Source organism: Hipposideros armiger, unplaced genomic scaffold (assembly GCF_001890085.2).
Source record: "Hipposideros armiger isolate ML-2016 unplaced genomic scaffold, ASM189008v1 scaffold_54, whole genome shotgun sequence".
In the NCBI taxonomy this organism is placed as follows: domain Eukaryota; kingdom Metazoa; phylum Chordata; class Mammalia; order Chiroptera; family Hipposideridae; genus Hipposideros; species Hipposideros armiger.
The window spans coordinates 1,219,437-1,230,984 of NW_017731404.1; the positions used below are offsets into that span (position 1 = coordinate 1,219,437).

Genomic DNA, 11,548 nt, shown 5'->3' on the forward strand with positions numbered 1-11,548 from the left:
AAAAAAACTATCATGTCTGGCTTCGTTCACTTAGTGTTGTATGTTCAGGGTTCATCCACGTTGTAGCATGTGTTAGAATTGTATTTCTTTGTATGGCTGAATAATATTCATTGGATATACCACATGTTTATCCATTCATCAGTTGATGGACATCTGTGTTGTTTCCGCCTTTTGGCTATTGTACATAGTGTTGCTATGAACATTTGTGTACACATTTTTGTGTGGATATGTTTTTATTTCTCTTAGATATGTACCTAGGAGTGCAATTGCTAGGTTAAGTGGGTACTCGACGTGTAACTTTCTCGGGAACTGCCAAACTTTTCCACAAAGGCAGCGCCATTTTACAGTCCCACCAGCAATGCACAAGTGTACAATGTCCCACATAGATTTCATATGCCCAGGTAATTTTTTACCTTGTAAATATAGTTAAAAATCTATTTCTAAGGGATTACTTCAACAATCAAGGACTCTTGTTTTCTTTTGTTATAGTAGTTGAATAAAAGGAGGGAAAGCAGCTCTTTTTTTTTTTTGATCAAGAAATCTTTAGTTCCTTAATCCTAACGGAGTACTATTAGTCTGTTTACATTGTTGTCAGCTTCATATGTTAGAGAATATAAAAGGCAGGCCTGGAAAAAACTTTTGTAATCACTTTTTTCATGGGAGGGTGAAAAGCATAAGTAAGACTTTCAAAGTAATTTTCAGGGTGTGGAGCATTTAAGATTGTTTTGTGCCAGAGACCACAAAACAGGTTTTTATAATGTGCTTTTTCATCCAGGCAAAATCCTGCCTAGTGTTAATAAATGTTTGGGGCCAGAAAGGACTGAAATGTATCCAATAGTGCTGTGTATTTCTCTTGGATTGTCTTCTCTTCAAACAGATCATAAACCTAGACTCTAGAGTCCCACTAATGTCAGATGAGTTCCATTTTCACCTAATCAGACTCTTGGCAGTTTATGAGTTGGTATCTCTACTTTTTAGGTATAGGTCAAACATGCGTTAGCGTAATGGAATGGTTCTTTTTAAGTAAATTGGAAAGCATTTTCCTCTCCTTTTTATTTATTTTTTTTGTGGGAGTCAAACCAGCAGCCTTGTTGTTAAGAGTGCACCCTCTATCCACTGAGCCATCCGGGCTGCAGCTCAGCTCAAGGTGTGGAGTTCAGTCCCAACTGCGGGTGGGTGTAACCCACCACTGAACAGGCAGTCTTGTTATTAGGAGCACGTGCTCTCACCTGCTGAGCCATCCTGCCACCTGTTGACAGCTCAGCTTGGGTACAGCTCAAGCTAAGCTCACTGGTCCATGTGAGAATTGAACCAGTGACCCTGTTGCTCAGAGCTCATGCTCTTCAGCAAACTCTTAGCCAACTGAGCCACTCGGCGTGCCCTCCCCTCTTTTCTTATATATCACCAAGATACTATGTTTCTTGTATATTTAGTCCTGATTCAATGTAAATCTGATGAAGGTAAAAAAAAATTACTGTTGATAAGGCAACTTGCTAACTCACTAAATACATGAACTCTAGTGAACTGAGGGAAAGTAGCCTAGACTTCAGAAACTACCAACATGGAACACATTTGCCACATTTGTTTACTATGTTGGTCAAGTCAAATGAAATTGTAACTTTTGTGTCCCATAAGCATGTTGAAGGATTACATTATATTCCTCTTCTTTCAGAACAAAGGCCAGAATTTTGCTTTTGACTTTTAGAGGCTTGAAATCAGTTGACTTAACCCTTGCTGATCTTTGACTCTGCAAAAACAGTAGCGAGTCACTGTTATTAACTTGCACTAGAGTTAGCAATTAGCACCCTTTGGCACATACATTTTATGGGCCATTAACTTTATTGGAGTTATTAACATTGGCATGTCTGTTTTAACATAGTTTCTATAATTATTACTTCAGGCATGAAAAATTGGAAGCACATTACCTTGTGGTATGCATACCCTCCATACCACTTAGAAGTTTTTGTCCCTTCTTGCTCTGTTTTTTTTCCAAGTGTACTTGAAAACGTGTGCTTGTATTTGTGTGTATACATTTGTACGTGCACAAGCACATACACACGTGTAGGCACATAGAGTTTAGAGGTTGTTTTAATATACATGGGGACCTATAGCTTACTTTTTCATCTCACAGAATGTCTTGGAGATCTTTCCATGTTAGTGTTTTTATCTACCTCATCCTTTTTTTTTTTTTTCTTTTTAAAGGATGTCTGTGTGGTAAAATAATCATGACATAAAATTGACCACTTTAAACTGTACAATTCATTGGCATTTTGTAAATTCACAGTGTTGTGCAACCATCACCACTATCTAGTCCCAAGACATTTTTATCACAGCAGAAGGAAACCCAGTCTCTCCCCATCCTTCCCTCCTCACCAGTCCCTGGTAAACACAATTCTGCTTTCTGCCTCTAGGAATTTGCCTACTCAGAATATGTCATACAAATGGTTTCATACAGTATGATCTTTTATGTCTGGCTTCCTTCATGCAGCATCATATCTTCAGGGTTCATCCATGTTATAGCATGTGTTAGAACTGTATTCCTTTGTATGACTGAATAATGTTCCACTGTATGGATACACCACGTTATGTTTATCTGTTCATCAGCTGATGGATATTGGTGTTTCTACCTTCTGACTATTGTTAAATAGTGTTGCTGTGAACATTTGTGTACACGTTGTTGTATGGATATGTTTTTATTTCTCCTAGATATATACCTAGGAGTGCAATTGCTGGGTTAAATGGGTACTGTGTAACTTTCAGGAACTGCCAAACTTGTTCCACAGAGGCTGCACCATTTCATTCATTCCCACCAGCCACGCCCAAGGGTTCCAATATCTTTACATCCTTACCAACACTTATTTTCCATTTTGTTTTGTTTTTTAATTAGAGCCATCTAATGAGTGTGACGTTGTATCTCATTGTGGTTTTTGATTTGCATTTTTCTAATGACTAATGATGTTGAGCATTTTTTCATGTGCTTACCGGTCATTTATGTATCGTTGGAGAAATGCCTGTTTAGGTTTTTTGCTCATTTTTAAATTGTGTTGTTTTTCTTTTTGTTGTTGAGTTATAAGAGTTCTTTACATATTCTGGATACTAGACCCACATCAGATACATGAGTCCCATTCTGTGGGTGGTTTTTTTTTCAGACCTGGTTCTTTCTAACGGCTGAAGACGATCCCCTGAGCCCTGTATTTAGCTCTCTCTGTTGCTAGACGGTTTTCCCCTTTACTCTGAAAGGTACAAATAGTTGTTTGATTTATGAGAATAAACTTTTTAAATTATTTTTTTCATCCAGCTTGGTGCAAAGAAAGAGCGGAAACTGATTTCATTCCCTAATCTATCATCTACCTACTTACATGCTCGCGTGCCTGCTGTTTTAGACAGTAAGCGTGCCCGTTGGTCACGTGGTGGAACCTTTTTCTTGCTCTTAGTATTTAATGTAGGATTTTTCTAACTAGGTTAAATATTTATAATAAAATAACACCACAGATTGATAGTTTAAGCACAGAATGAAAAGGAGGACAAAATTTCTATATTTATAACTGTTTCCTTTCTCTGACCGCCTGGTGCTTTTCGGTGGGACTAAAGATATCTAATATGTCAATGCAGACTCCGAGGGTGGCCAGTTCACAGTGATGCAGATTGTTTAAACATTTCTTTTTACCAAAAAAAAAAAAAAAAGCATCAACATTACTTTTAGTATAATTGAGATAATACTGTGACGGATGAGACGGTATGCCTCGTAGGTGCCTAATAGAAGAAAGAGACATGCACATTAACACTTGGACCATGAAATTAGGTTTAGGAATTATGTGAAAATATACTTTTTTTTTGTTTTCGGTCCAGAAATACTCCTTTGAAATAGTTTGACATCCCTTTGTTTCCTTTCCTGTCTCTCATGACAATACCTCTATGGAGAAAGTCAGATGTGATTCTTAGTTTGGTGACTGAGGAATGAAGGCAGCTGGGAGGGAGGTGCTGGGAGCCCCTGTTTAAGGGCCCAGGATTGGAATCCGGCTCCATCCTTGCAGCACTTACCAGTGATGTGACCTCTAAGCTTCAGTTTTCTCATCTAGAATCAGAGGAGGTAATGGGCATAGCTAGCTAAGAGGGCTGTTGAGGCTGAAATGAGACAGCGTTTGGAAGTGCTCTGTACAGTGCTTGCCTCGTGGGGGGCCCTCAACCAAGGGAAGCTGAGTGCCCAGCTTAAGAATAGGTCCCCATCTTTAGGTATCTGATGTTCTTATTACCAAGCCAAAGTATTTACTTTGTTCTGTTTTATGAAACGCACTCACCTTCTTCTGTGCTAAAAGAACCAGTCCCATGGTGGTACAATACTTGGCATCAGCCTATTCTGTTGCAGTTATATATACAAGAAAGTGATTGATTTCCCTGACTTTCTCCTCGCCGTTGATGTAGAGTTTCCCAGTTGATGATTCCTTCAAAAAAAGTTGAGGACCATGTCTCAGAATCAGGGAAATTTGAATAATTTTAAATGGCTGTATAAGATTTAACTACTTAGACAAAAATTAGATGTCGGGTGCTCTTTCAGCAGCCACTGAAAAGCGAGGTAGTTCAGGCATGTAAGGAAGTATGGAGAAAATGTTATAAACACCGTGGGTCTACTTTCACGTTAAGAAATCAGAGATTGAAAATACTACTGTAGCTTACTGTGTCATTGACAGGTGTCTATTTCCTTGGCAGGCCTCCAGAAGGGACCATTGCCTTGAACTGGTGCTCATCATTTTAAAATGTGCTGTTTTAACAATGTCTTTATTTTTTCCACAGCTATCTGCATCATATTGGTGCATTTACTGATCCGCTACAGATTACACTTCTTGCCAGAGAGCGTTGCTGTTGTTTCTCTAGGTAAGTGCTTATTGGTGACTCTATCATAAAAGCAGTAGCCCTGACAGCAATAACTGTCATTTTTTTCGAGTGCCTCCCTACCGCCAGGAACCACAAGAAATATGGTACATACCTGATCTCATTTAATCCTCACTGCAACCTGCCCTGAAGGTGTTATGATTCCATTTTACAGAGATGGGCACTGGCTCAGAGAGGAGTGATGACCTCATCAAGGTCACATAGAAGCCCCTCTATACAGCTCGAAGGCCTTTTCTACTAGATCTACCCTCAGGGCAAACTGACCTGTACTACTAGGCTATGCTGACATCCAGCTGAACTAAGGCAAGCAATTGACACTTAATTCACAGAGTCACTGAATTTTACAGCCTAAAGGGGCTCTCACTTTAGTGTCAAGAGTTAGAGCTGAAGCCTTCAGGGAGCACTCCATTCTTCCACCTCACATTTCTCTTTTGTTTTCTGTGGCAATGAACTCTTAAGATAATTAGTCTCTGTTTAGAGTAAATGAATCGATGTAAGAACAGGTGTGAGCTCACATGCAAGTTCCTTGAAGTGGTTAGTGAAGGAAGAAGCAGAGACCTGACTTTTTAGTTAAGTATTAAGAGCAAGCCGAGGGCCGGCCGAGTGGCGCGATGGTTAAGAACTGGCTTGGGACGCCAGAGGGCCCCGGTTCGGATCCCACATATGAGGGCCAGTGACACTGACCTCCACAGCTAAGATGCTGAACAACAGCTCAACCTGCAGCTGGGCTGCCGGGAGTCGCTGGCGACGGCGTAGGCTGCAACCCCTGTGGCAGTGGGTTGCCATGGGCTACCGTGTGTAGCCAACAGCCAGCGTGTGTAGCCAACAGCCAGCGTGAGTGGCCAGCAGCCGCAGTGAGCGGCCGTGCAGAAGCCGGCGACTGATCTGCCTTGCCCGGGAAGAGCGCAATGATGGTGCCAACATGGGCCAGTGAAGCGACATCCTCCACAACTAGACTGAAGAACAAAACGACAGCAACTTGTCTGTTCCCCTTCCCCCAATTCCCCAGCACTGTTCCCTCCCCCAATTCCCCAATAAAATCTTAAAAAAAAAAAAAAAAAAAAGCAAGACGAAAATGTGGGTGGGGATGCTTAAGGCATAGTAAATGAGGTCTCGCCAAGGTCAGCAAAAGCTTTCATCAGCTTATTATATTGCACTTGCTTTTCTAGTTTCCGTTTGCCTACTGATAACATGTCGTTTTTCCATATCACCACTGACTCTGTATAAGTTAACTTTCTTTGCCTTGCAGATCTTGTTTAGTATATGTGGTAACTCTTTTACAATATAGCCGTGGTTTAGGTTAGCTTTGGAAATGACCACTCAGGCTATGTTCATTCTCCTTCCCCTGTCACCCCCTAAGTCCCTACTACTCTGGTTCACCCCTCCTGTGTGTTCCCTGGACATCACAGGACTACTAAGTGCCAGGTTCTGGCCTATGAGCTTTCACACTGCCATCTCATTTAAGCCTCATGAGCCCCAGGTGATGCCATATTTGAAGGAAGAGGCACCACTGGATAGTACTGATCTTCAGTAAAGAGTTGGAAACCAGTTTTACTCAGAGTTCCTATTCTTTACTTAGCAGGCTCTTCAGCTGCACGTCCTGGCAGATTCCGACAACCTTAGCTAACAAGATAGCCTCAGAGCTCTTGACAGTGGGAGGACCATTCATTAGCATTCCATTCCTGATATTAAGCCTGTTGAAGATAACCTTCATAGCTAATACCTGTTATTCTGGGGCATTCAAAAAAAAAATCATCCTAAGGAATTGACAGTTTTCCCATTGGTTTCCATAGTGTCATAAGAACAAGAACTATAGTGAGTGTGTATTTAGGTATTGTGCACATGGAAATGAAAAAGATGGTTCTTATCATTTGGTTTGGAATCTCAGGTTCTTCACAGTCTCTTGACTATATGGGTAATTGCCAGTGAATGACCACCAGTGCTTGTGTTAGGACTTAACAGCAGACACTGTTGGTTACCTACCCAGCAGCCATTTCCTCCCTTCTTCCTTGAAAATGGAACCCTTATTTGGTCACGATGCACCCAAGGAAGTTGGGCCCCTCGAAGTCAAGACTGGGCTTCACCGTCCGAATTCCATTCTCCTTTGCCAAAGAGTAGAGGCAGCAAGGCAGTGCGAAAACCAGTTCTGGCCAGTGAGACCAAAGGGAAGTATGCTTGGAAGTGGGCTTGGGAAATTTTTTCCTGTCTGATAAAAAGAGTAATTGTCCCTTCCTTCGATACTGTCTATGAGGATGTGATGCCTGGAGCACCAACAGCCATCTTGCGATAGTAGCTCAAAGACAAAAGCTAGAATGCTAAGAATTGCCAAGGGGCCAGATGGGAAGCCCAGATTCTTGACTGCATTTTTGTTGCCTTGAATCGATAGCCCTGAAGCTACCTATCTCAGAGCTGCTTGTTATATGAGATAATAAACACCTATTGTTTAAGCCATTTTTAGTCAGGTGTTCTTTTACTTGCAGCTAAAAACATCTTAACCGATACAGGGCATTTTCCATTCAAGGGACAAAATCAATTCAAACTGACTCACAGAAAATAAACTGGTGGAGGTGGCGTTGCATACCCATTGGCTCACAGAACCAAAAAAACTGCTGGTGGTGCTTGCTTCACACTTTGCTGGAGGGAGTCTCCTAGATCCAGTTTTTCTCCATTTCTCAACAGTGCTTCTCTTTGTTTTGGCTTCACTCTCAGGCAGGCTTTCTCCACGGGTAAGCCGTGATGGCTCCAGGCTCACTGTCGTTACAGTCGCAATCAGAATGGGAAAGGTGGCCTTTTCTCCCTGGTTCCACCAGAGCTTGTAGATGAACTCTGACCACATGGCCACCCCAGAACGGGACATGGGGTGGAATGGCGTTGGGGTTCAGCCAACGCTGTCCCTCCAGTGTCCTTTCTTCACTGATGCTGCAGAAATAACTGTAGCCTCTGCAGCCAGGCCTCGGGAGGGGGATGGAAAGTAAGTCTCGCTTGCAATAATTATTTGCTAACTCAGGTGGTTGGAACGCTAAGCGCACTTCCAGGGAGAGGGCTGGGGCCCAGAAAGTCGTTTTTATTCTATTAGAGGACATTTGGTCGGAATTTAGAAAAGCTGACAAAGCTATCCAAATAGTTCTGTATTTCATAAAGCTATGTCAATTGCAGGAGAACTTTTCTCCTACTGGAGCAAAGTATAACAAAATATTGAGATATCCATTATTTCAAGAATTTCTGACTTGCGTGCCAAAAAAGAATCCAGATGAAGCTGCCAGAGAAAATGGGGTTTTCATTCTTTCGGGGATAAATTTTTCTAGCCTCCCTTTTCCAGCCAGAAGTTACTTTTTAGTCTATACTCGTTTAGAGACACTATTGGCCTTTTGTGTGATAGTTAAGCAGAATTCCTAAGAAATTGTTGGTACAGAAAAGGACTGTGTATTGTAAAGGCACATTTTTTCCCTTCTATTTTACTGTGTTTTCAAATGGACCTTGAGACTTTTTTCATTCTTTATAAAAACATACTATCAATATGAAGTTCTAAAGATATTTCCTTGGCCCTTGTTCAAAGCTTTCCATACTTTATGAAGTTCTGTAGTTTGGGTCACTTTTTAAATAATAAAAGTCTTGCACAGTTAAACAGCTATATGTAAAAAGAAAAATCCTTTTCACTGACAACTTCAACTATTTTTATCATGCTTCTTTCTCTTCCAAGCCATTTGTAGACATATACATATTAAATGACTTGGTTTCAGTTTATATCATTTTTGTGTTCTTTCCACATATTAAATTTACATTTTTATTTTCATTCGCTATTTAGTGCCAATTCACACTGTTTATATATTTTAGGCTGAAATTTATAAGGAAAGAAAATGAAGTAATTGTATTGCCTACTATCCTTCGTTGTAGCTAGCAAAAAACAGGAGTAGATTTTTTTTTCACAATCATGCTTTTTATGAGAGCAAGGAAAGACCGGAATGGGGTTAAGTAAGGGCTGGAAGTTTGACTTTCCAATGCTAGGATTTAGCCTGAATACTTCTGATCATTAGAAAAACCACATTTTAACTTAGAACTACATTTGATCGGACCGTTGCATGACTAGGAAACACAAAAGTGCCCCCCTGCCATAACCTCCTTAACTATGTTTGATCTTTTAGTTATGTTAATGCTTTCTTGTTTTGACTGAAGGATTTTAATTTATTTATTTATTTATTTATTTTTAAGACTAATACTCTTTTTGTCAAATGGGGGTTGAGTGGAAGCTGATGAAAAATCACTGAGTTCCTGAGTTAACATTGACTAAAGGGAATTCTGGAAAAAGCAGATACAGTAATTATATTCTAATTGTATGTAAGTTCTAAAAAACGTTTAAAGCTTCAAGGAAGACTCCTAACTGTAACTGTAACAGCTTTCATTACTTTTTGGACTATTAGAGTCTAATGCTGATGCCGCTTAAAATGTCCCTTGGGTAACTCGCCCTGAATCTTCTGTGTTTTGATTTATTAGAGAAGAAACAGGCTTTCACATGTTGGGATTAGAGTAGCTGTCTTGGAGACGGAGGCCAAAAGTGGTTGTCAAATTGACAAAATGATTGCATTAGACTAAGGATTTTCCAGGCTGTCACATTTTAAGGAAGAGTGCTAGCACAGACTTTTAGCTTCCATGTTTCTGGAAATACGGATCAGGGGTAACAATTTATTCTTGGAACATCTTGTTGCTGTTTTGCTGCCATTAGCTAACTGTGTGCTCCGTGTGTAATAGCTTCCTGCTTTTGCCTGGAGTGTTGCTTTGACTTGCCTAGTTTTATGGTTATCTTCTCTTGGTTCGGCATTTTGTTATCTTAAAGCTGTATTTCATACTTAAATCCTCCAGATATGCCAGAATAGTGAGGGAGTCTAAATTTTAAAAGAGAAAACGTCTTTCAAGAATTCTATTCTGAAGCTTACTGCCTTTGGGCTGATTTCTGTAAATTTCCCCTTTCACCACATAAATGCTCTCTGCAGAGTAGCAGGGAATATCATTCCTCTGAAAAAGTAACTACTTTAGAAACAGAACATATATACAGCCATTCCCCAGAAAACAAGCAGACAACCCTGAGGTACTGATTCCATCTTACTGGCAGGTCGTCTGTCTTTTAGTCTCTTTGGAGTAGTATCTACTTTAAGTGTACAAGTAGCAGAAATCAAGGACTGGATTTTCAAAATTACCTTATTATAGTATAACTTGATTCTATAATTACAGCTGACAAAACACGCTAACAATATTTTAAAGAATTTTCAAAAAAAATCATTTATGGCTACAAAGCGTTATGTAAGTAATTATATTCCACTTTGCTGCGTTATGGAGTAGAGGTTTCTGTCCTCATGATGATCAGGGTCAGTCATTTCTGCCAGGATGGCAGCCTCTTTCCAGGCCTGCTGGTCTGTTGGCCCAAAGAGCCCAAAGTGCCTGGGCAGCAGCCATTGTAACTCTGACTTTGTGAACCCTGGTGGAAATGTTCCCTTCTAGGAGCCAGGACCTTTCAACCCACCGAGCCCAAAAGTTCAGGCTAAGGAAGCAGAAATTCCCCAAGTAGGAATCCCCACTCCCAAGTGAGCCCCTGAGAGTGACGTTGAGGGGCCACTTTTACTTCTACCCATTGTAAACTGTACCCATGCTTACTTGTTGGGGGCGGGCCACCTTATAATGGCCATGGGTTTAAGGAGTATACAGTATCCTGGAGGAGAGCTCGCTACCTCACAGGATGTCATCTCTAAGCTGAGAGTACCATCTTTAAGAGGTCATCTTACCACGCTGGCAGCTGGCAGCTTCTGGATGGCGTGGTATGTGGCGTAGGACCATGTGGAGTCCACGGTCACATGCCCAGTGCTGCACCTCCTTTGTCGTAGAGTGAGTCTCTAGGTTTGATGATTGTTATGCAGTGTCCCACTTCGGTGGATCAGACACGGTGGTACTAGCCAAAAGACGTACCAGCCTGCAAACATGTCCATCTCGGTTAGAGTGACTAAGATTCCTTCCCACTGTGGAAGGGGTCTAATATAGCGAGGGGCCATCATGTAGCAGACCGATCTCAAGGGATGGTACCACATCGGGGATGAGCATTGGTTTCTGTGCCTGTCCTGTCATGCATTCAACAGGGGCAGTAGCTAAAGCAGCCTTGGAGAGAGGGAGTTCAGGCCGCTGGGGCCTTCATCTGCCATCATGGCGCCTGTGTTCATGAGCCCATTGCACGAACACTGAAGTGGCTGAGATCAGAGGCTGGCTGAATCATCCATGAACCAAGCTTGGGGTTTTTCTCTTCTGTCAGCCGGTTATAGAGAACACCAGTGAGGCCGTGTGTAGGTGACACAGAGGTTTGGGCCACCCGTTCATGCAATGTACTTGTGTTCTCTAGACCCACACAAGCCTGTTGTCTAATGTAACATTCTCACCTTAAAACGGTTTGCTGCTGGGTCCACCTGGCTTTATAACTGGTGGTAGGTATGGCAACCCAGCTTATGAGGACAGTTCTGGCCACGTGGTCACTTGATGTCCCATGCTCAGAGCCTCTGTCTCTACCAGGGCCCAGTAGCATGCCAGGAGCTCTTTGATTTTTGAATGGTGAATAGTTCTCTGCGGCCAATGGTATGACCACGCTCCGGAACCCTCAAGCTCTATGCTGAGTGACCCTCCT

General features: G+C 41.6%; 1 protein-coding gene across 2 annotated transcripts in view; it reads left to right on the top strand.

Moving 5' to 3' along the window:
• SLC9A8 (solute carrier family 9 member A8) overlaps nt 1-11,548 on the top strand; it is a 72,128-nt gene that overhangs the window by 3,299 nt on the left and 57,281 nt on the right. For both annotated transcript variants that reach the window (XM_019640939.1, XM_019640937.1), the window contains exon 3: nt 4,792-4,872. In XM_019640939.1, coding sequence (XP_019496484.1) covers nt 4,792-4,872 — 81 coding nt within the window. The remainder of the gene's footprint in view (nt 1-4,791; nt 4,873-11,548) is intronic.